At 49.9% G+C, this 24,588-nt stretch overlaps 1 protein-coding gene across 1 annotated transcript in view; it reads right to left on the bottom strand.

Annotated features, from left to right (window-relative positions):
• Positions 1 to 215: 215 nt before the first annotated feature.
• The window catches only part of TSHZ1 (teashirt zinc finger homeobox 1), a 75,682-nt gene continuing 51,309 nt past the window's right edge, over positions 216 to 24,588 (bottom strand). The window contains exon 2 of the mRNA XM_082852679.1: positions 216 to 4,740. Coding sequence (XP_082708805.1) covers positions 1,547 to 4,740 — 3,194 coding nt within the window. The 3' untranslated portion in view covers positions 216 to 1,546. The remainder of the gene's footprint in view (positions 4,741 to 24,588) is intronic.

The raw sequence follows: 24,588 nt of genomic DNA on the forward strand, positions 1-24,588 counted from the left end.
TCAGGAATCCGGTGGCACCCAGCGGGGTTAAACTTTCTAATTATCATTTTAAGAAATGCAACACTGCTCATTTGAACGAAGCGTGTCAGCCCACAAATCATGAAATGATGATTCCGACCAGGATTTCTGTTGGTTGATTGCATAAGCCATACCTCTCGTTGCTGAAATAACATCTCAAAGGCAAAACAATGACGACATGACAATCTATGTAAATCAAGAACTGCATGTGGGTTTATTTTACATTTGAGAAAACAGTGGATTTAATTGTGTGAACCGAAATGTACTGTACAATATTAATGATAGAACATCAAAATGTATAATTAATAGTGCATCGCTCGCTCTGTTTTCATTTATTTATTTTTGTCTGATATACATGCATCTGGAAAGATGCAGGTTGCAGTAAAATTTCTCTATTTAAATCAAGCTGCAGGAACTAAATTTTATTCAAAAATTGTGGTTGTACACTATATACACAGAAATTTAATATAAAATGACAATATAAAAAGTTAAAAGAGAAAGCATACAGCCAGAAGGTACAAAGAAAGTTGAATAGATTAAAATGGGACGATATGTAACATACAGGAGTTTTTAAGCTGATGCCGGCAATTTACAAGGAAAGGACTCCAACATTTGCCCCATTTTTTTTTCCATTTACCAATGCAGCACGCTTATAGAAAGGTCAGCTTGTACCAAAGCTTACATCTGTAAATAACTATAAACTGCAGTATTTTACAGAAAAAAGAAATAGCATTTTTACACATTTTTAAATAATAGCTTGCATACTTTTTTTTTTTTTTTTTTCCGAAAGTGGCATTTTTTCAGCACCCAGAGGGTTTGGGCATAGTGGCAACTGGGGTGTTTGTTGTCGCTGCTGTTAGTTTTTGTTTTGTTTTGTTTGTTTTAAACATGTGAAGTTGTGGCTTCCTAACCCCGAGTCCTAGACAACTTTCTATTTTCCAACAGCTGCATGCATGCTTCCTTCACAAACCAGTTCTGCATATAAAAGCTCGTTTTTTAATTATTAAATAAGTTTTGTGTCTGACACAGCTTTTGATCTGAATGAAATGCCTTTAAGCCTTTTTTTTTCTTTTTTCTTTTTTTTTTTTTTTTTTTGAGTGAAAGGCACAGAAATGCGATTACAGTCCTCAAAGGGTTAAATTTGACACCAGGAGGTTCTATGACCTTTATTGTCATGGCAACTTTGTAATTTTAGGACGTCTTTTCTCATTGTTATTTGTGTCTTTCTTTCCTGCTAAGTAAATGTCTCTGAGTAGTGTGCCCCACTATTTCCTACAAAAGAGAGCTGAACATCGAGAACAGATGTTGAAAATAAAGGTCAGACTTTGACTCACGGAAAAAGAAACGGAACATGCACAATCGGACGAAGAGCATATAAATATAACTACAAAATATGTGTAAGAAAAACCAAGGTCCAGACAGGCAGTCAGCAACAAAGGGCAGGCTGATTTCGGAGGCTCAGGCCAGGCCTAGTGCAGTATGACGACGTTTAGTGCAATGTGCCACGGGCCCGCGCGTGGACCCGGGGCTACTGTTTCTCCAGCTCCGTCACGTAGATCAGGTGGTCCTCGGGGGACTTGCCGTGGGTCTTACTAAGGTGCAGTTTGACTGCATGCTTGCTCGCGAAAGTCCGGTTGCAGAGCTTGCACTGGAATGTGGAGCCCAGATCGTCCTCGGCGGCTCCCACCGGGCCCAATGCTTTGTTCGCCAGGACTTTGGAAACATTCTGCTGTTCTTGAATCTGATTCAGTGGCAGCTTGGAGAGGTCCTTCAAGCTGAAGCCTAAGTGTGTCTCTAGATGACTGATGTACGTGGAAGCAGTTCTGAACTGAGAGGCACAATCGTTGCAAAAGAAAACAGGATGCCCTGTGTCCAGGTTCTTCAGGAACTTGGTCCCCCCTGTCCTCCGCAACTGGTACTTGACGTTGGCCAGCCAGTGGCTGATGGTGGTCATGGAGAGCCCGGTGAACTTGGAGATGTGCACCCGCTCCTGAGGGCCCAGGTCCGACATGATGTACTTACCCTCCGGGGTCTCCCGCAGGCTCGAGGCGAACTGGGCCTGCAGGATGAGCAGGTGCTGCGGATTCCAGTTGGACTGCCGCCCCTTCCTCTTGTGCACGGGCGACAGCTCGTCCACTGCCTCCTCGAAGCTGCTGCCGTCGGCGTCCGACTTCTCCGACACGGTGGAAGGCGTGGAGGACTTGGGGGTCAGCCGGCCCGTGAGGTTCTTCACCATGTCCGAGATGTCCATGAGCGCGCTCTCCCGGAGCGGCGAGGACACGCCGTCGGCGGCGGCCGGGGCCAGGGCCTTGCTCTTGGACTTGGTCAGGTCGATGGGCTGGTCGCTGTTCTCGTAGCAGTAGCGGTCCAGGGTGCCGGGCGGCTTGGCGGGCGGGGCGGGGAAGGCCGGCTTGTCCAGCATGCTGGTGCTGATCTTGTAGAGCATGGCCAGCGGGTCCAGCGAGGGGCTCACGGGCCTGGACACTTTGCCCAGGTGGGTGTTCATGATGGACTGCAGGGCGCTCAGCGGGTTGATGAAGGAGGGCTCGGGTGAGTGGTCCGTGATGATGCCCAGGTTGTTACAGCCGTTGGTGACTTTGGCCTTGAGGGGCTCCGTGCCGTTCGGGGTGTGGGCGTCCACCGCACCCTCCTTCTTGGTCTTCCCCGCATCGGCTTCGGGGCCCTTCTTCTGCTGGGGCCTGCCGCCGCCGCCCAGGTCCTCGGCCCTGGGGAAGTCTTTATTCTCCTTGGCCGCGGGGGACGCGGCCTTGGCCGGCGACCCCTTCTCCTTCTCCGCCGGCCTCTCCTCCTTCTTCACGCTGACCTTGCCCGTGACCTTCTCCACCAGCTCCTCCATGGCCGACACGTTGCTCTTGTGGGGTGGCGGCGTGAGGCTCCCCGGGGAGTGCAGGAGCGCGCCGTGCTCCGAGGACAGAGGCTTCACGCTGCTGGCGTAGGACGCTTGCATCTGCACGCTCTGCACGGTCGGCAGCGGCTTCACGGTGCCCGGCAGCTGGTAGGCGGCGTGGATGCTGGGGTAGCCGCCCCACGAGGGGGCGCCGTTCTGGGCTTTGCTGATGGCCGTGGAGACCGTGTTCTCCAGGGACTTCAGGATGTCCACCCCGCCCCTGGGGCTGTCGTCCAGGTCCTCCTCGCGGAGGTACTGGTAGAGGGTGGTGGGCTCGAACTTGTCGGCGGCGTCCTCACCCTCCTCCTTGATCTGCTTGTCCGCGTCCCCGGACACCGCCGGCAGCGCCTTCTCCTTCTCGGGCTCCTTCTTCTCCTCCGAGGTCGCGGACCCCGAGGGAGAGTCAGGCTGCTTTTTGACGTGGGCGGCGGGCAGCCGCGTGTGCGTGGTGGGGGGCAGGGGAATGGACTGGATCTTCTCCTCCACCATGGGGTCCAGCACCAGCTGCTTCCCTTTCTTGGAGGCGGAGGTGGTCACTTTCAGGAAGTGGCCGGTGACCATCATGTGGGCGGTGAGCTGCTGCAGGGTGTCGTGGGAGCTGCCGCACTCCATGCACTTGAGGATCTGGGCCTTGCGGGCCTCGAACTGCCAGGTGTAGCTGGCCCCGTTCTGGTAGCCGTAGCGGTTGTTGGGCGTCACGTACGGGTTGGCCAACTTCTGGTCCTTGGCTGACTCGCTCGGCGCCACTTCGGCCGTGACGCCCGCCGGCTCGGGGGAGCAGGGGGCCGCCAGGTCCTGCAGCGCCCGCTTTTTGGTGGAAGGGGCCAGCTTGGTGATGGCCGGCACCGGCTCCTTGAGAGGCACTTTCTGGTAATGCTTCGTCTTGATCATGTGCACGCTCAGGTCCTGCAGGGACTCAAAGGAGTGGCCGCAGTACATGCACTTGAGCACCTTTTGCGCGTCCTCCTTGCCCTCCATCTCCATCAGGGAGCGCTTCCTGGGCTTGGACCACCGCTTGGTCTTCTCGGAGTCCTTGTCCCTGTTGTTGTCGCGGTAGTGCCCCGTCTCGTTCATGTGCACCGTCAGCTCCACCAGCGTGTCGTACGCGGCGCTGCAGTCTTTGCAGCGGAACTTGCTGGCGCCCGTGAACACGGAGCCGTACAGCTTGTTGTTCTGCCGGTAGAGCTGCACGGTGCTGAAGAGGCTGGGCTCGGGCAGCAGCCCGTACGAGGACGTCTGCTGCAGCGTCTTGGCCAGGGCGGCCTGGTGCCAGTCGTACCCGGAGCCGCCGCTGGCGCCGGTGCCGGTGCCGGAGCCGGAGCCCGAGCTGGGGGTGCTCGCCGTGGTCCCGGTGGCCCCCGCGGTACTGGTGGGGGGCGTGGCGGCGGGGGTGGAGCCCTCCTTCTGGCCGGCATCGCTGTTGCCGGTGGTCGAGCCGGACTTCTTCAAATCCAGAGCCAAGCTGGACCAGCAGGACCCCGAGAAGAGGTTTGCATACACGGCCTTGATCTGGGCCAAGCTGTCCTGGGGGTAGGAGACGCCCTCCCGGCCCTGGGCCTCCTCTTTCTCTTCCTTGCAGGAAGAGCTCTTGAAAGGGGCTGGCTGGTCGCTGCTTTCGCTGAACGGCGACCCGTAGCCGGCGTCCTGATTAGTCGCGGTGCTGATGGGGGAGTTCTGGTAGCTCGGGGCCTCCTTGAGCTCCGCCTCCTCATTGCACACGAAGTCGCTTTCCTGAACGTCCAAAGGCAGCCCATCCTCCTCCACGTTTTCTTCATCTATTTCTGCTGCCTTCAGTTCTTCCTCAGGAACGTAAGCTAGGAGAGAAAAATGGAACACCGTGAGGAGACGTAAATCATCTCCAAGGACGCGGCCTCCCCGGCAGTTAGATGATCTTTAAAAAGATGTTTCTCAGCCGAGCCCCCAGGCTACAAGGCTACCTCCACTTTATATATCTACCCCTTCTGCAGCTCGACGGCAGGAAACAGGTTTCCACCAAGACAATCCCCCCTCCTAAGTGGATACATTTCCACGGAAGGGCGGCGTCTGTCCTCTTCTTAAAGATGTCAGTGTGGCCGTCACAGCTGGGTGGGAAGGGAAGGGACCCCTCCTCATGCAGGCTCCTCTTTTTGTAAGCAGCGGGGGTCCCTTGTGCCTCCCCGTGGCAGGGGGCAGGGGGACCTGGTTGTCAACTTCTAGGGCAAGATAATACACAGACAGTATTCTATGGCTTCCATAAATAAAAACGTTCCTCAATGGCAAGCGATAAAAATACTCTGGTCTCCACTAAAAAGGAGAAAGCGACGTAGCCCCACCAGCGCCCCCCTGCCTGGATGGAGCAGAAGTCTCCCACAGGTGACACCCGACAGGGGTCAAAGAGCCACGTTTGTACAAAGCGGCATTATTCACAAGAGCCAGAAGGTGGAAACAACCTAAATGTCTGTTGACGGATGGATGGGTGAACAAAATGTGGTTTATACAGACCATGGAATATTATTCAGCCTTTAAAAGGAAGGAAATTCTGACATATGCTATGGCATGGGTGAACCCTGAGGACGCTATGCTCAGTGAAATAAGCCAGACGCAAAAAGACGAATACTGTAGGAGTTCCCTTAGATGAGACACCTAGAGCGGTGAGGCTTACAGAGACAGGAAGTGGAACCGCGGTTTCCAGGGTCTGGGGGAGAGGGAGGAATGGAAAGTTGGTGTTTAATGGCTTCAGAGTTTCAATCTGGGAAGACGCAAAGTTCTGGAGGTATATGGTGGGTATTGTTGCATAACAGGGTGAATGTACTTAATACCACTGAACCGTGCACTTGATTAAAATGGTAACTTTTGTGTTACGAATATTTTGGCACGATAAAACAAATTCTATTCTCAACAAGGCCTATAGTATACGCTACCGTGGCCCGCTACAGGCCACAGCTGCACAGAGGGTGACTTCTCAGGGTGAAGGCGGCATCTCCCAGAAAAACTCAGGATACGGACAGCTGTCCCAAGCATGGGAGGGATGGACGGCATATAAATCGCTAGATGGAATCTGACCTTCTACTGCAACACATTTTAGATCCTTTACTATGTGACAGATGTTGTCAATCCCCAAGGGGACATCATTGCCTGCACCTCTTAACTGATTTGACCAAAGCATACTTTTACTTCTTTTTCCTTTTTTTTTTTTTTTTGAGGGAACAGTTAGTGTTCCGTCAACTACCTGGGAAATTTGGGGTTAAGGTATTTCCAGAAAGGCCCTGTTAAAATGCACTGATACGACCTGAGAGGGTGTCTCATTAAGTAGAATCACTCATTATCACGTTATCAGCACCAGACCCCAAGGGAACGTGCAGAGAGCACCGCGTTTTCAGGGACAGTGATGGAGAGACAGAGAAGGAGGTGGCTGCCCAGAGGGCGGACGCGGGCAGGAGGGAGACACACGGGAGGCTCTGCGCCCACACGCCGAGAGCTCCAGGCACGATCGCTCGTGAGCACAAGTGAACACGTGGCGAGTGACAGCCGCTCCACGGGGCCCTTCAGCATCCCTGCCCACCCCCGCTTCCCCTCGCGGCCGTCCCCACGCCTGGGTGGCAGCATTGAGCGACCCAGGCACGCATGTCCACGGTGTTTCCCAGCGGAAGGCAGAACTGCATCAGAGTCCACTAACGCGTCGGGGAATTACAGCCCGTGAGTCCCGCGCCGTCGCGGGGGACTCGCTGCCATACCTCCGGGGTGTGTTTGTCACCCACCGGTCCTCACTCTGCGGGTGGCATCTCAGGGCCTGGAACCGCACGCACATGACTTGCTTGGCATCTGCCCACCTGCATGTCCATGTCCCAGCAGAGTGGAATGTCATCAGGCCCTGCTGTATCCCGGGCCTGCCCTGCTCCCGACAGAGCAGCCTGCACCTGGGGGCCCCCAGGCTGAGCTCAAACGCCTCCTGTAGGCCACCCCCAGCCCCAGGACGACAGTTACTCCTGGAACCACACAGAGCAAACCCCGGCCTCCTAAGGGTCACTGGTTTCTGCCGTTCCCTCCCTTGGACACCCGTCCCCCGTTATCCAGGAGGTGGAGAGGGACCCCTAATGTGCCTGCCTTCCTGGAGCTCGTCTCCCAGGGGAGACACGAAGCTGGGTGAGCAGGCAGCCAGGGGAGCCCCAGGGCGGACCCGGGGGCATCCTGGGACCCGCCGGCATCCCCTGCCCTGGGCCGAGCATCCCCGCGGGGATGCGGCCCCCAGCCCCCTGCCCAGAGCACTCCGGGTATGACACCGTGCTCTCCGGGGCCAGGGCGCCGCCGGCTTCCTCCACCCGCCCTGCCTGTCACTCTTGGCCGGTCCCTCCGCAGCCTCTTTCCAGCCAACCTTGACTTCTTCCGTGACTCCTCCAGGGCACGCCCGCGAGCACTGGACCCACGTCCACCTGCGAGGCCACTGGGTGCAGGCCCTCGGCTCTCCCGCCCCGTCGGGGGAAGCTGGCCTTCGCGATGCCTGTAGTCTGAGTCCGCCTCACGGCTGGCACATAGAAGGGGCCCCAGCTGCTGTGACCGGAGTCCGTCGCGACGTGGGCGTTCCACAGGCACCCCCAGTCAACTTCGTGCAAACACACGACTGCCCCTGCCCCCTCCAGCCCCCGCCCCAGTGACAGCCCACTTCCTCCTCCTGAGCTGGAAGTCTCCTGACTCGGCTGTACTGAATCACCCCGAACAAGTGTCCACGCCAGAAGAGCGACGGCTGTCCTCAGTGCCTCCCATGGTCCAGCTCCATAGCCAGCAGGGCCCCTGCCCTAATTGGGACCCTCCAGGCTCTCATCAGATGTGCAGCAGCCGCCCAGCTGGGCCTCTTGCCCTCCTGTCCTGCCACGCTCTTTCTTCCTCCACAACCCCTGAGCTAAAACCGCTGTTAGAGTCCACGAGCTGCACAGGGGGCGCAAATCCTCACGTGCACCCCTCCCTCCGCCACATGTCCAGTCCCCGCGCATCCTGGTCCCAGGGGGCACCCCACCCACATCTCCACTGGTGACGATGCTCGTCCTCAAGGGGAGGCTCCGATGTCCTCTCCTTCATGATGCCTTTTAATCCCCTCCCAGAGTTCATTTCCGGAAGCATTAGGAGATGCCTACCTGTCTGTCCTCATAATCAAACCGTGAACTCGCTCATTCAACTAAAACTGCTGACTGCCACCCCTGCCCGCCTCCCCCCGCTGGGCATCTTCTTTCTTCACCCTATTTTAACCCTCACAACCCTTCAAGTTAGCATCCCTGAAAAGGCCCATTTTGAAGATGAGAAAACTGGTCTTGGAGAAGTTGACCGACTTCCCCAAGGTCCCAGAGGAGACAAACAAGGATTCAAAGGCGGGTCACCTGACTCCCAGCCGGAGGTCAAGCCACTCTGCCAGCATCAGGACCGAGTTACTTTCCTTTGTCTAATTAGCATCTCAATGCCAACAAACACTTTGAGTAAATGCTTGTGAATGAATTAATGACCCCAAGGTAATTCTTTTTTTTGTTTTTTTTTTTGGCTGTGCTGCACAGCATGCAGGGATCTTAGTTCCCTGACCAGGGATTGAACCCATACCCCCTGCAGTGGAAGTGCAGAGTCTTAACCACTGGACCACCAGGGAAGTCCCTGGCCCAAAGTAATTCTGTATCAGTGTTTAGGACACCTCTTATGTGCCCATCATACTGTTATAATTGAGAGGATCTCAATGAAAAAAGAGTAAAAGGAGAGAAATTTTTTGACACCCTTTGGCCCAATAATTTTACTTTTGGAAGGATAGCCTCAGAAGGTGACATGAAATACAGAATAAGCTTCATGCACAAAGATGTCCTTTATGGTATTATTCCATATAAAATTCGCCACTACCTGAATCTTCAACAATAATTGGTAGTTAGGTGACTTTTCGTTTATTCCTAAGATGCAATATTATTCAAACGTTTAAAAAACTATGTTTTAATGACAAGGGGAGAGGCATTCAATGGAAAACGCAGAAGACAAACCTATTCACAGTACAACGGAAAAATCCTTTTCGAAAATGTTACTAGTGGTTTTTTCCTAGATAATGAATATATGGGCTTGTTGACTGAAGTGGCTCTTGATCAGTATCTCTGTTTTCAAAATTTTCTTCAGTGTTTTCAATTCAACAAGCACGGATTAGCCATTTCACACCATTTCTGGAATGAAATAGCTGGAAACAGCCACTAGCCCAATGCTGGGAATTAAGGAGCCTGGAAGGGCAGCGCCCAGCCTGGGGGAGGGAACGTGGGAAGGGCTTTGTTCGTTGTTACTTTTATATTTTTTAATGTTAAAAAGTAAGAGGTGGGAAGAACAATGAAGGGGTGCAGATGGCATTAGGGTTCCTGTAGCAGAATTTCGGGGGCGCCGAGAGTCTGCCCGCACAAAGGCCGCCTCCGTCTTCCTCCCGGCCCTGCTCCTGCATCCTCACCTCCTTCAGCCTTCCCTAGGGAGGGGGCTGCCAGGTCCCACGGACAGGGGGGCAGGAGGCGAGGCCTCTCCTGGACCCACAGTCCACCAGCTCGGTGGTCACTGTGCTGCATCCCTTTAGCCTTCCACCAGCGCGGTCGCTGTGCGTTTCTAGACTCCCAGGATTCCTGCTTTTGCCACACACTCCACTTTGTTCATCCTGATGCGCTGAAGTTCTTTGGCTGCTTTACTATTCTACCATGCACTTTTAGCTCAGTGTGTCTATTTTTTTAATGAGTGAACTTTTCAATTCTAATTTACAAGGGGCACGAGGAAACACAGACCTAGGGGGCAGCTGGGGGCCATCTGTCTTGTGTCCCCACCACTGGACGCCCATCTGACCCCGGAGTAGCTTTCCTGCCCCTCCTCGGGGGCACCGGGCCTGGTAGAATCAGCGCTGGAAGGAAGTGCCCCCGCCTCCCCAGGCAGCCCGCCCACGAGCACTTCCCTCCCGCTTCTCACGCCACCCTTCCCAGCGCTGGTCCATACATCACCCCACTCGGCAGCGTGCGTGGCCACGTGAGGACGCAGATGATAACAGACGCTAACGGGTGCGAGGGATTCCTTTACAGCCGTGCCTGAGCCCCCTCTCCCTACCCCCAACCTCTCCCACCTTCCAAAGCTGGGCTCACGCCCTGGAACCAGAGCCCTCAGAAGGATCCAGAATCTACCGGGTTTCACTTTAAGAGTCTGGGCCTGGGGCAGGCGGACAAGGGCTGTGCAGGTGGAAGTTCACAGACCGGACCCCACGGTGCCTGGAAGCAAGACCACTGGACGCCTGGCTTCAGCCCCAGGCGGGGACGGGGTCATCTGCTCTTGCCACTTCAGTACCAGGAAGGGGACACACCCGAGACACGTCCCCCCTCAGCCACATCCGTCCCACACAGCGAGTGCAGGAGCGACCCCAGGCGTGCAGGGGGTAGGGATGGCGTTCACCAGCTCGTCCCCGTTGGGTCCACGCTATGGGGCCATTGCTGTGGCTCCCTGCTGAAGGACAGACCCCCATCATTAGCGGGACCTGAGGACAGACTTACAGAAGGGACAGACCGATGAAGACACGGTGAGCCCCATACACTCACTCACCCCATCCTCCAGGCCTCAGTTTCCCCAACAGTGGGGCTATAGGAAGTATTCATGGAAACGGCAGACCACCATCGTCATCACCAAGTCCCCCTCTGTGTTTGCTGGCCCCTCCTCCCCCTCTTGCTCTGCAGACAGACCGTCAAGATGAACTCGGAAATGCCCACGATGGGCAGTCCTCCCACGGCTGTCAGCGGGCGCCCCGCGCGGCCTCGGGCCTCACCAACTGTTGCTCACATCGCATAAATGGGGACAAGAGGAACAAAACAATGAGCTCTCGTCCCAGGGGAAGCGGTCCCCTCACTGGCCCTTGTCACTGTGTAGCAACCAGACGTGAGATTTGGGCCGATGGATTATTCGGGATGTTAGCCCTTGAACTTCTGCATCACCCAGGCCCCTCCACCTTCCTACAGTTTCCCTGATCACAGCCACACAGAGGAAGGAGCGGGAGGTGGGAACTCATACAGAGCACTTCCTGGTTAGGCTCTTCCCCAGGCCCCAGGGGGCGGGCCCTGGAAATAAATGACAAGAACCAGGTTGGGGAAATTTGTTTATCCAAGCTCTCTTTTCCTCATTAGCACACGCAATTGAGAGCTGGCTGTGAATGACGAAAAGGGAGATTCAAAAGTGACAACTATAAAACACAGGTCGTTGGTCCCTGCTTGGGCACTGGCTTACAGTAAATACCAAACTTGGCTATTGTATTGCCACCTGGTGAAACTATACGATCATACCAAATTACATGTTTAGCTATATCAAACTAGGTTTTCGACTGGCAAACGTGATACCCACGAACAGATGGCCATTACATCAAAATATATTTACAATTCACAAAAGGGGCTTACACACACCTCGGTGATAAATGAACAGCTTCAATTCATCGTAAAATCTTGCAAAACACACTTTCTTCCAAATTTATCATCGATCACTTGTAAAGTAACTTCACCTCTGTTACAAAGAGAGCAGGTGGGTTTGGTGGAAGAGGATATTAGGAAATAAAACATGCAGAGAAAGCACCCAGGTCAGAGCCCATTCCGCGCTACTCTGAAAGGACAGCAACATACAAGTGGGATGTACGTTAATTTATGGAACTAAGTTCTAAATTTTTTGCAGAAAGGTTGACAACCTGCCACGCAAATCTGAAAGCCCCATTCTGCTGTGATGTAGGAGGAGCAAAAATATTTCTATCCCTCTGGCAAATTTCAGTCGTCTGGTACCAGTCGCTCACGTATCAGTTTGCTAAACCATCCGATTGGTAACGATTATTTCTTTACCTAAAACCCAACAGAGGCCATTTTTTAGAATTGTAGAGTCTGTAAATAAAATGGCCTATGGTTTTTACCGAATTCTAAGTTTCATTAGAAATTCACAGGTAACTTCTTTAAAATAAATATAACATCTTCCCTTTCTCCCTGCCCCCGAATTCAATTTCAAGTTATGGGGGGGGGGGGTGTCCCCTCCCATTCCTCCCAGTGAGCGCCTCAGGTATTAATCTTAGGCCTGTAGTTTGTTGCAGTTACAACAATGTAATTTAACATTAAGTGGGAAAGCACAAATTAAGGGCTTAAACCTCAATTAAAAAGACTGAAAACTTTCTGTGATTTTCAGCAATGTCAGGAGGAAAAAGGAGAGAGAAAATATATGAGAATCTTGAAAAATTAAAAGAGAAGTTAAAATGAAATGAAGAGCAAAAGCTAAAAAACTCTTGTATGAACCTAAGAAAACACGCAGCTATTTCACTACCAATGAACTGCGTGTTAATATACGATGCACAAATTAAAAAGCCAGCCATCCCCAAGACATGCATGGCCAATGCCAAGCATGGGGAAATCCACGTTTTCGGTTATTGCCTCTTGGTTTGGGGAGGGATATACACCACGCTAGGACAGTCTGATGAGTCTGGGTCTACAGACCCAATATTAGCCAATTAGGTCCCAAACCAGGTTCCGACCTGGTATTTTCTACCACCTGAAACGAGAAAAGACTTTTGTCAGATAGAGTGACGGATGACATTTAGAAATCTGGAGGGGAGATGTGGGCTTGAAATCTCTCTTCAAATGGCTGAAACAAGAATAAAGAAATGTAACTCAGCACACATCGAACCCCACGCAGGGCTTACGTCTCAGACACGTGTCTCCAAGTTCAAATCCAGCAGCCCATTCTCGTAAACGCACAGGGTAAAAGAAGAGAAGAAACATCAAGTCTTTGGGGACTGGGGTGTGGATGGGAACAGGGCAGGGCACACCCCTGCAGTTGTCAACAACACAGCAACTATTAACACAAAGTCAGGAGGACTTTTGTCTTTAAATATATTACAGTCTATATAAATTATGTACCAATGTGATCCACCGAGAGCCAGCATCCCCTTCGTAATTACTGCTGTACTTGGCTGGAAGCTTAATACAAGGTCACACGTACCTGACTTCCTTGAAATCCCCTTAATAACAATAATGGCGTCTCAATCAGTTACATCCACACTATCATATCAGAAAGTATCGTTCTCTTATCATAATAATTGGGTTTATTCTTACTATTACCAGTGAATTCCCCTAATTGCTCTCCTAGACGCTTTTTTGGAAATTTTGCCTAGGCAGAGGCAGAGAGCTAGAGAGACAGAGAGACTTGTCAAAACTTCCAAGCTTGGACAGAGTGATTACTTGTCACGATCTTTCGTTTTCAATATAAGCTACAGTGTTCTAAAAATTCACATGGGTACAAATATACCAACATACATTAACATATTTGTAGAAATTTTTATTGTTAGTGATGAAACTGAGAACAACATCGTCACGAAGTGAATGAATACAACGGTTTAGCCTAAAAGATCTGGATGAGAGCAGCTACGGAATCACAGAAGACAGAGTCAACTCGACGTCGTTGCATCTTCTCTGCTAAAACCCTCAGCTCCCCCTGCCCTCGCCTACCCGCACCCTGCGGAACTCTGATGAATGAGTAAGCCTGGAAATGGTAACTGCGGTATGATATCCTCCTTTTACGATTACTTCCAGAAAGAAATGACATTCCTCCCCATCAAATAAAACAAAGACTCCAAATCATCATTTCTGCGATTTCTTTTTGTGTCAAAACAGCTTTGCCGTCACTCCCCCCGCCCCGCCTCAGCCAAGCACGCGGCGTGGAGCGTGACACGGTGAGCACACGCGGCGTGTCCTGCCGTCAGCGGGACAACGCGCAGAGCAGCTGTGCCGGCCTCGGCGTCAGGACGAGCACAGGCGAGGCGAGAAGCCACCAGCCTCCACGTGGGTGTGGGTGTGTGAGTGTGTGCAGGTGTGAGCACATAAAAACCACAAAACACATAGACCCCATCAGCCCCGAGATGAGAACAAGACAACTGGATCTTACAGTTAGACGTCACTTTTTTTAAACAGCTTAAATCTTGTTAATATTGTTTTGCCATAAAATGCGCCTTCTAGATGCCAACGTGTCCCTAAAGATGTGCTGTCATCCTGAGTCACATAAAATCCCGTGCGTTCTGATGCACGTGGCCAGAGGGTAAAGTATACGGTCCCTGCTAGAGGTGAATCTGACACCAACAACGTGTGCCCCGGTGGTTTACAATGTGAATACCCACATATTGTCTGGAAAAATATGTTCCTCTCAAATTGTCATTATACAATGAGGCACGTGCGTCTTCAGAGAATTAGATCGATTCTTTTTCTCAACTACCAGCCCAAATTTTTTTAAAATATCTTTGCTTCTTTAAAGAAAAGAAGATTTGCTCTGATATTCAACAGTCATTTGAAGAAGGGGGAGAAGTGACAGCTGTCTTTGGTTTTTAATGGCTAAATGGAATAAAGTTCCAAATTCCCCGGAGTCTGAGTAACCCTGGCTCTGAGCAATTAGAGCCAGGGTTCCTCAGACAGATGAGCAAAAGGTGTGGGTGCCTCACGGAGAGAGCAGAGCAACAATAGAAGAAAGGCTTCCCCCGATCATGATTTGCTTTCTAAAAGCCAGCTTGAAATCTATCCTTTGCCATCCAGCAGATACCAACTTGCTTACTCAAAATAGCCACTCACACAAGGTAACCGGCACGCATCCATACCTGTTCCTACCTGATGACAACACATCCCGATGAAAACTAAAAAACGTGTTCTTTCAATAAAAGATGCTCAGCTTCTGCCATGTCCCCAAATTCAGATATTTGGAATCGTTCAGATATTGGCATTTAATATAACAGGCCAGATGACTAAATGCTTCCATCTTTAACTGACTTGGATTTTAAGTAATAGCGTCTAGACAGAAGAAAGGTAGTGATACTGGAAAAGGCAATGTATGAATATAGCATTTTAGTGTGAAAATATGTTGAGTAACCCACATTAACACACTTGAATTTACAAGGATGTTACAGCACGCTTGGCATACAGAGTAGTCCTTTGGCTAGAAAAACTGATTTTTCTGGAAGCAGGGCGACAGGTATAGGATATCTCGGGAATTGAGTTCCAGTTTGTTTTGTTTTGTTTTTTGCGGTACGCGGGGCTCTCACTGTTGTGGCCTCTCCCGCTTTAGAGCACAGGCTCTGGACGCGCAGGCTCAGCGGCCATGGCTCACGAGCCCAGCCGCTCCGCGGCATGTGGGATCTTCCCGGACCGGGGCACGAACCCGTGTCCCCTGCGTTGGCAGGCGGACTCTCAACCACTGCACCACCAGGGAAGCCCGCGTTCCAGTTTCTGAGGAAGGTTAAACAGCACTAGCAGTTCAAATAAAATGGCTCTTCCTCATACGGACAAGGAAGGGAGTAAAATGACGTTTCAGACAGAGAGAAAGCCATTCTGAAAGTGGATCATTTATAATGACAGGGAAACGCAGAAAAGCCGAGTTCTCTTCCCTCCAAGTTTTCGAGACAGGGGTCTAAGAGGTGTCCTAAGAGCACCCCGGGGTCTTACTGGCTGAAGATAACCCTCGCTGGCAGCCCATCAGGGAGGAGGAAAGAGCCTGCCTCTACTCACCTCTCCCCGCCAGCCAACCACACCCCTGCCTCCCTCCCTCGGCATGAAAAGAGCGTGTTATTAGCAGAGGTCTGCTGGGGAGGCCGGCGCCTCGTGCTGGTGGTTCTCCCGTGATCCTAATCTCCAAGATTTACCTGCTTTTCCCCTTCTATCTGATAAACTATACATTCCAGCATTCTCATTAGGGTTCCCATCACCAAAGGGAGTGGAGCTGAATCAGTCACGGCCCCCTCCCCGCTTGGCTCTGTCGAGGTGATTTCATTGAAACGTTCATTTCCATCCCTGCTGGCAACATCAGAATGGAAGTATTTAACCTGTTTCCATTACTTATAAAAATTACCATGATGGGGTAGGACAGGCGTTAGCATCACGCACAGAACTGACTTCCACACATTCTTTACAGGAAGCGTGAGAAGGAACGTTGCTAGATCATATTATCCAGGCTCGATAATGTTCTCCCTGTTACCAGATTCATTAACTTGGCACACTGGCATTTCACTTGCTTTCTGTGGAAAAATTGCCGGGCTAGCTGGGCTCATTTAATTTGGAGAAGGAAAGCTTTGTCAGCGATGATGTTTTGATCAGGTGCGCTAAGAAGGCGGGGAGGGGAGGGGGGAGGGGGAGGAGGGAGGGGCAGGAAACAAGCCGGGGAACAGGAAACAAGCCGGGGAACAGGAAACAACCTTGTCGAAAATGTTACCTTCCTGATGCCAATGATGAGAGCGGAGTCAGTGAACGACGCCGGTACTCAAAGATGGCTGTCACTTCAGATAGACACCGGCACGACTCACCTAGACAGGTGACACTTTGGTGCAGCTAAATCCTGCTGCATTATTGAACACCTGGAGATGGGGCTCAGGCAAACTGCGGGCCTGGGATGCCTGGGGCACCTGGAGATGTGAATTCAGCAGGTGGATGGATTTCACTCCCCTTCTGCATCCTTAAGTGAGGCTGGGGATACAGTCCCCTGGCTACAAAGACTGAGGAGGGGCTGGAGTCACAGTCTGGGTTCCAGCCTCGAGCTTTCTTCCCTTTATTTTCCCCTGAGATCCAAAGCAGGGGCTAGAGCGATGCCCCGAGTCATCAGGGGAGACTCGGGGCCCTTACACTAGTCATTCTTTTCCTGTTTAGAAATCTCACGGAAACAGTTCCCGGTTAGTCTAAAGACATTTCCTCTTTTGATTTCTTCTGGAAGTCCAAGGTGCCCTGAGTCAACCTCGAGACCACACCTCTAGAAGCTCTGGCTGCGGGTGGGAGTCCTGGAGGACGTACAAGGTTCGACAGTTTCTAGGAAAAGGTTTGAAAATAAAAGATTCATTCGTGGAGCATCAGAAACAAATTCTATTCCAGCTGTTCTCCCAGGAAAGCCTTCCTCCATGAGCCCAACTGAAGGAAACTCAGCCTCAACTCCACCTTCTCACTTGGTTTCCGTGTTTCTCTCTTCCAGTCTGTCTGCTTTGGTTCTGTTCATGAAACTGCTTGGAAAGAAATGCCGGGCATGTTTAAATCACTGAGGAAGAAAAGGGGGGAAAGAAACTATTCGGAGGGAGAGAGCACATACGAAAGCCCATCCAAACGACCGTGTAGGAGTGGACTGGAAAGAGGATATCAGCAAAGCCAAGCAACACCTAGAAAAAAGGACGTTTGATGCTAACAGATCTCAAACCCCTGCAACCATAGAATGAAAAGGAAAGAAGGGCATTCATGTAAATATATTCTCTGTAGAAAGGTGACGGGCCCACTGCGATGAGAAGCATCTTCTCCATGACAACACTGAAGTCCAATCTCAAGTCGGAATGGAATACATTCTGGAACAATGATCCACCCGGATGGAGAGAATGTCTTTTTTTCAGCGCACTAGAGACTTATTTGAGGGGACGGATAATTATACTATTATTTTTAAAGACATAATTTACTTGTTCTTGGGTAAACATTTCATACCCACAGAATATCTGCTCGACCGGCACTATGCTTTGGATTAAAATGTCATTGGATAATAACAGGTAATATTTATTGAACACTCTCTCCAGACCAGACACTGTCTTAAGTGCCCTGCATTTATTAATTGTGTTAGCCCCTCACCAGCTTGATAAGGGGAAGGCCTGTGTCTGCTCTCCACGTCCACATGAAGATACTGAGGCACAGAGGCGAGAGGAGCTGCCCCCCGAGCACGGGTGGCAGCAGGTACTTGCCCCGGGGGGTCTGTTTCAGAGCCAGGCTCTGACATGCTCTCAGAGGGCCGCGCATGGGCCATTTCTAGCTGCAACTCAAAGTGGCCTGAGTGTTAAACGAATTCTGTCTTCAGAATGTGCTGTTTGTAAAATCAGGTCTTTATCTACCCGAAGGTCAGCAACATTGCTCTCGGGCTGCTCTGCCTGAACGTCGAGGGCACGGGACCAGCCGTGATCGGCTACAGGCGAGCCTCTCCTCAGGGCCTGCCGTTCACGGGATGCCTGCAAGGGCCCCCTGGAGTCCATTTCCAACCACGTGGGCCGCCTTGTCATAGAGACAGAAAGCAGAATGATGTCACCCGGAGCTGCAGGGAGGGGGATGTTGGGAAGATGATGCTTCATGGGGACTGAGGTTCAGTTTGAGAAGATGAGAAGTGGAGGAGGTGATGGCCGCACAACAGCGGGAATGTATCTCATGCCACTGAACTGGATGCTTACAATGGTAACTCTTACGCACCTCTTACCACACTTAAAAAAAGGGGGACAAAACAAGAGAATGTTTCCCACTACGCCCACCCAGGCCCCTCCAGTGAGTCCCCTCTTCACCTCCCCACAGCTTCCCTCTGCCGACGGGCTCCGGCACGGCCGCCGCCAGCCCTCTGGGACCCTCCCTGCCCGCACAGGTGGTCACGGGCCTAGCCCCTGTCCTGCGCCTGGGCCAGGGCTCCTACAGCAGCAACGACATCCTGGGGGACCTTGGCTCCCAACCGCTCTCTCTCTCGGTGCCTGGAGCAAAATAGCTGCTCCATGACTACCGGCTAGAGGAAGGAATCAGAGGGTGAGGAGACACTAAATGTAACCCCAAGCCAACCGACGCAGACAAATGCACTGAGGACGCTGCTTTGTTCGTACACACAGTCTCCATGTCCACGTGGCCCCATCACCTGGGAAGCAGAAATAACTCTGCTTACCAACCTCTGGCATACAATGCCTGTTCAACAATCCCTCTTAAAGAAACCATACTTCCACTACGTGAGGCGATCAAGCCTCCTTCCTCCGAAGTTCTGAAGGCCCTCACAGCCGACGGCGAAGAGGAACCACCTACAACGGGGATCATAAAGGGAAGAAAACGGGGTGGAAAAGGGAAAAAACAGCACTCCAGAATCCTGTCTGACGAGATCCATCTTTCCTGAGTTGTGACTCCCGTTAAATCAGTATGAATATCTGTCAGAGATATCCCGCTACACCATTTGGCGGATGTCAAACCTAAATAAACCAGATCAGAAAACCGGCAAGTGGCAGGAGAGAAATGAATGGGTACTGAGCAGCCTTGCTGTAACTCGCTTGGTTTCCTTGCTGATTTTGGGGGGAGGGGGGAGCATCGTGGCAATCACCGCAGTCATTTGCAGTACTAATGTCCAATTCAGCCTCCTTTCATTCTCCTGATTTAGGTGGTCAGAGTGGTTTCGTAGCCGACACAGGGAAGCTGTGCTGCTTAGCAGGCTGTTTAATGGGAAACTGGCAGTCTTATTTCTTTCCTAGATTTGGTTTGTCACTAGGTCTCCATTACATGCCACTCAGCTTTGATGTCTTTGGACAGGACTGATCAAAAGATGTCATTTGACCTACACAGCATGGCAGAAACTTGGAGAAGTCTCATAGAGCGACACTCTGGCTGTAAATAAAATGACATTATTATTTCCTCTCTCCTATCATGTAGAAAAGCCAATTATGGTAATGCACTGCATGTCAATGAAAATACAGCAATCTTTTTGGAGCAGCGGCTGCAGGCATCAGTACTGCAACTCTCCTTCTGGGAAAATTTGCCCACTGGAAAATGAAGAGGAAGGAGGTGATAGATGTCTTCAAGACGGTTAATAAAATCCCGGACAGCCAAGAAAAGTGCAAGTCAGCAAAACAATTGGAAGTACAAAATGCAAACTGTTAAGTTTCCAAATTATCTAATAATTTAATCTTCAGTGATTTATATGCCAACACCCAGACGGCCAGGATCATGTCGTGCATTTCTGAGCGTTTGACTGACAGGAGAAGCGATTTATGGTACTAATAAACCCTTCAGACCCATGACTTCTTAAGGACGCTGGCTGGGGGGAGGGGAGGAGGGCCTCTAAACTTGTCCCCAAGATTCATTTAGAAGTACAGTCATAAGGTGGCATCCTGCCTGCCCTGTGTCTGCAAGATGAGGCAGAACGTCACACAGGATGCTGCGTGGTCATTGTCCTAGAATGCCCAATTTTATGCATTTCCACATGTGCAAAATGTTCCCCATCTTTCTTCTACTCAAGCCTGTGTCACAACTGAATATGCATACAAAAACCTCCCCTGCTTTTAAGAAGTGAGTGCCCATTGGAAACACTGCTTCCCCCTGAGCTGCATCTCTGTTAGAGCGACCAAAGCTGCTGGAGGACCAGATCACCTTTCAGCGGGAGGCCAGCATCCATCAGCGCAGGAAGAACCGTGCCCCCTCCTCCCCACTCCTAGTGTTTCCCCCTCATTCACACACAGGAAGCCTACTGCTTGCCATGTGCTGCGGGACCCACTGGAGATGCTCTGCCATTGTGCTCTGGAGGCCGTGAGCAGCCCTCCACCTCCCCAGACCCCACCCCTGCATCTCACTCCATGCAGTCTTCCAAGGCCACGCTGCCATCAAGTCCGGGTCAGTGTGGCAGCTTGACCCCAACGGTTTGCATGTGCAATGGAGTCTCCTAGTTCCTTGACCAACCCATATGTCCAAAATGCAGCAACAACTTGGGTTTTCTGTTGGCATCATTTATTCAAATCGGGAGAACGCAGCTCCTGACCAGCCCATGCAGGATTATGGGCAGAGCTGCAGTGTAAAATGAGGTTTCTCCGCGGGGGAAATATTTGAATATTTCTATAATCATGGTGTATATTCAGGTTAAGAAAAAGTGGAGCCATGCAATTACGTTCCATTGAAATCAAGAAAAAAGAGGAATTTTCAGAGCCACTAAATCCACAACAGGAACAAAAACTTCGGGGCTGCGTCAGAAACTTTTCTAATTGCTTTGGGCTAAAAAATGTTAATTATAAGTCATTTGTAAGCACACATTGCAACCACATGTCACCCCACCCACCCCACCCCCCCGCACCTCCGCAATTTAGTTTTGGTGCATAAAAAGTGCAGATTCAACTTAGAGCTTCACTGAATTTTAGTAACTTTGAATAATACTCTTAGGTCAACAGTGCCAGGGGCGTAACAAGACTTGACATCTGCAAGGCTCCACATTATACGGAACAGACTCGCAGCAAGTCCCTTCCTGGACTCAGCACACAAGTCCTGCAGGTGATCCGTGGGGGCCGCGTCTACTCTTCCTGACTCAGGCACCGGCACTGCAGTCTGCAGGTGGGAACCAAAGAGAGTGTAAGATTTTCCATTTCAGCCCCACTTTTTGGTTTTCAAAGGACGTGCTTAGGTTTCCACAGCATATGAGCCTGTGACTTGTGTTTCCTGTCATTCTGGTGTGCTTCCTGATTACTATTACTTCCAATAACAACTATTACTAATGACCACGTGGAAATCTAGATACACGTTAGATTTCTATTCACTGAACTCCAGGCGACGTCGGTAAGCAGCTCATTCGCACGTTCAGCTGCCTTCCTATTGTACTGGGCCCTGTGTTTATTTCACAGGAACAAAATGAAAAGGGCCTCTGGATTCTTACTGTTGCATGGAGTCCCACTATTGTCTGTGATCTAGAAGCCAATCGATTGCTTTTTTTAAGTCTGGAGGGCTCCTTCAGAGAGCTACGGCTTGAGCCACAGTATTCCTTGCTTGGAAAGAGAATTCAAGAGCAGGTGAGCGAGCTAACTGCAGCAGCCCCGTGTGCAAGGCCCTACCTCGGACTGCACGTTTTGGTCTGTCCCATGTCCCACGCACTGGGTGTGCCTCACGGCCTCGTGCTCTGTCACCCTCCCTGTAACCCCTTCTGTGATGCGAGAGCACCAGTCACGCGCCAGAGCGGACTCTGCCACGTGGGTTCAGGACATCATAAATATGGGCGGCACAGAGATCTGTGCGCTGATACAATGCCAATATCACTCGCTTTCAGAAAGAGTTTCCTCCGGATCTCATTTAATCTCAAGCTGGAAGACTCGGTTCCTTCTTTGAAAAAGAACACTTTTTAAAACCAAAAATGATTCCTAAAGCACAGAAGAAAATATGATCTAGTCTTAAGCACCCTGGCAAAGCATATTTCAGTAAATATAAGTGCTTTATAGCCTTTTAGGTGGGAATTTGTTGGTTTTGTATAAGGAAAAACATTACTAGATTCATCATCAGACAAGAATTTCAGAGTTACTTCTGCATTTCTAAGTTCTGAAGGCGTCTCATCTTGAGATGAGAGGGGATGAGATGGGGGAGAAGCAGATTTATCCGCTGGATGTTTCATTCCCTACCTCAATATTAAATTTTATGTGGGGAATCTAGTTTAAAAGCTTCACATTTTTGTGTAATAAAAAAGAAATACAATATCGTGTTGCTGTGCGTAGTGACACTTTATGCAGGAAAGAAAACCGTTCTCCTTAGCTATTCTTTGAAATACGACCTACGACGTCATTTAATTTTTGAAAACCCTAAGGTCATGTAACACGCTTTCTCTGTCATTTGTAAGTACATTAACTCAGTGGCCATACGACAGTGAAATTATGATAATGGGCTGCTAAAATGGATGGGGCAGGCACTGCATTTCATGTTAGCTTCAAACAACCATCAGAGCACAGCTCAAATCAAACATGACAGCAGAAAAGCATGGAGTTTACTTTTCTTAAAGTGTCTCTACTTAGTCAAGTACACAAGCATGACGAGTGAAAGGGACCCACCTTGGCGGTGAACTGCAAGAAAATAACCCCACTGAGAGATAAATTTCTCATACAAAAAAAAATCCTCCCTTAAAATCACAGATGTCACATGAAGAGGAATGCAGAGGTCAAAGCAGGCTTCTTTCCAAAACATTTCTCTACCACGGGCCGAGATTCGGACAAGTGGGATCACATGCTGCATGGAAAATTGCTCCGTTAAATGAAAAATATTTTAAAACGGAAGCGCGTTTAATGTATTCATTTAAACAACCTCCGCCCCTCCCACCCCCCCCCCCCACACACACAAATCCCTTCTTTTAGGGACACTTCTTTGTGAACTCTTCCCAAAAAGTAAGGAAAGAAAGAAGAAATAGGAAGTAGACATGTACTTTGCTGTGTAGGGCACATCTTTGACAAGTATCTCTGGGCCAAAGATGCCGAAAGAGTTCATAACCGGAAATGTTTGCCCCTCCACTTCCAAAAAACAAACAAACTGACTTGTGATGGAAGTTTAGGAATGACACTTCGTAAAACACATTTAAGGATGCATGTCCTGATGAGATGATCCTGATTTATTCCCAACATCTGGCATCTATGGAGTTCCCTTCTTTAGTCACGCTAGCTGGCCTCGAGCTTGGACCAGGTACTGTGGTCCTGATGAGTGTTTAGGAGATGCTGCCAGAAGAACCCCACCCACGGCGCAGGCAGTCACCTTGATCTCCGACGAACTGACCAACCTCCTATGTATGAGAATGCCAATTCCTTTTAAATAGCCCTTTTCCTTTCTTCTTTTTGCTAGACTTTAAAGAGAAAACATTCGTCCGTGTCACAGTTCCTGGGAGAACTCTTAAGCATGGAGCTGATGACCACAAAAGCACAGAAACACCATCCGCGTGCAAAAGTTAACTGGACGGCAGAGATAATGCTAAGATAATTATTTTGATAGAGGCCAGCTGAAAGCTTCTGTAGTGTATCTTACTATTCCTGTTAAGGGTGAACTACCCATTTCAGATAGATGCTATTCACGAACATATTTACTGGATGACATTTTGTCTTCTATTTCTTTCTGGAAAATGTTGTCATGAAAGCCAGGGCCTTTAAGAGGATAGCTAGCTAGATAAGTTTTACTACATATTTCTGATTACTATAATCCTATAAATGAGTGATAGTATGTAATCTTGTGACACAACATCTCCAGTGTATAAAACAGCATTGCACTTTATAACAAGAGAAGAAACACAAAGGCTAGTTGGGACTATTCTACGGTCAGTATCAGCTTGGGCTCCTTGCGACTCTGGAGATGACTGACAATGGGATTTAATGGAGTATAACTACAGTAGCCTTGAGCAAAGATACAATTATAGCTGAAAAGCATCTTAGGTTCCTGACTGCTGCTGGCATCGTGGTATAAATCAACAATTGCTTCTTCCTTTTTTCTCTGCGGTCCCCTCCCCTCCAAATTCAAAACACAGACTCCTCCAGAATCAAAAACTTGGTAAAAGGTCATTTTGTTTTCCTCAATAGCATAAAAATGGCACAGCTAAATCTGACATGCATACGCAAATCAGCTCAGAGAAACACTGATTTTCCTTCACACTGAATTATTGTATCTGCATGAATGTTGATACAAACACCACAAGGAACAAAAAGCACACTCTCTATGGTTTAACTGCCAAGATGCAAACAAGAAACATAGATGTACTGACTACAGTGAGTGTCTCCTGGCTCCATAACTACAGCAAACCAGGTCCTTAACTCATAAACACCTAAATTCACTTAATTGTATTAAGAGTTCAGGAGGCTAACATTTGCTTGCAAGAAAAAAAGACTTGCCAAATACGCGACACGGTGTCAGAAGAATATATTGATTATGGATAACTTATTTACATTGATATTTAACATAACAAAAAGGTGTATCTCTGTAAGAGGTTAAGAGAGAAGGAGACTGAAGATTAAAAGCGCAGCTACATAACTGGAAACGCAGCAGACCCTGTATTTACAGAACCTTCCAGTGCTCAAAAAGGCGTTGTCAGTCCGTGATAAAAGATGAATCTGATTTTGACACAGACGTAATGTTAGTTTGCTAGATTACATTCCTAACAAATGAATTCATGCTCTTAATTTAAAAATAAAAAAAACA

This window comes from Leucopleurus acutus, assembly GCF_964270905.1.
Source record: "Leucopleurus acutus genome assembly, chromosome: 13".
Taxonomy (NCBI): Eukaryota; Metazoa; Chordata; class Mammalia; order Artiodactyla; family Delphinidae; genus Leucopleurus; species Leucopleurus acutus.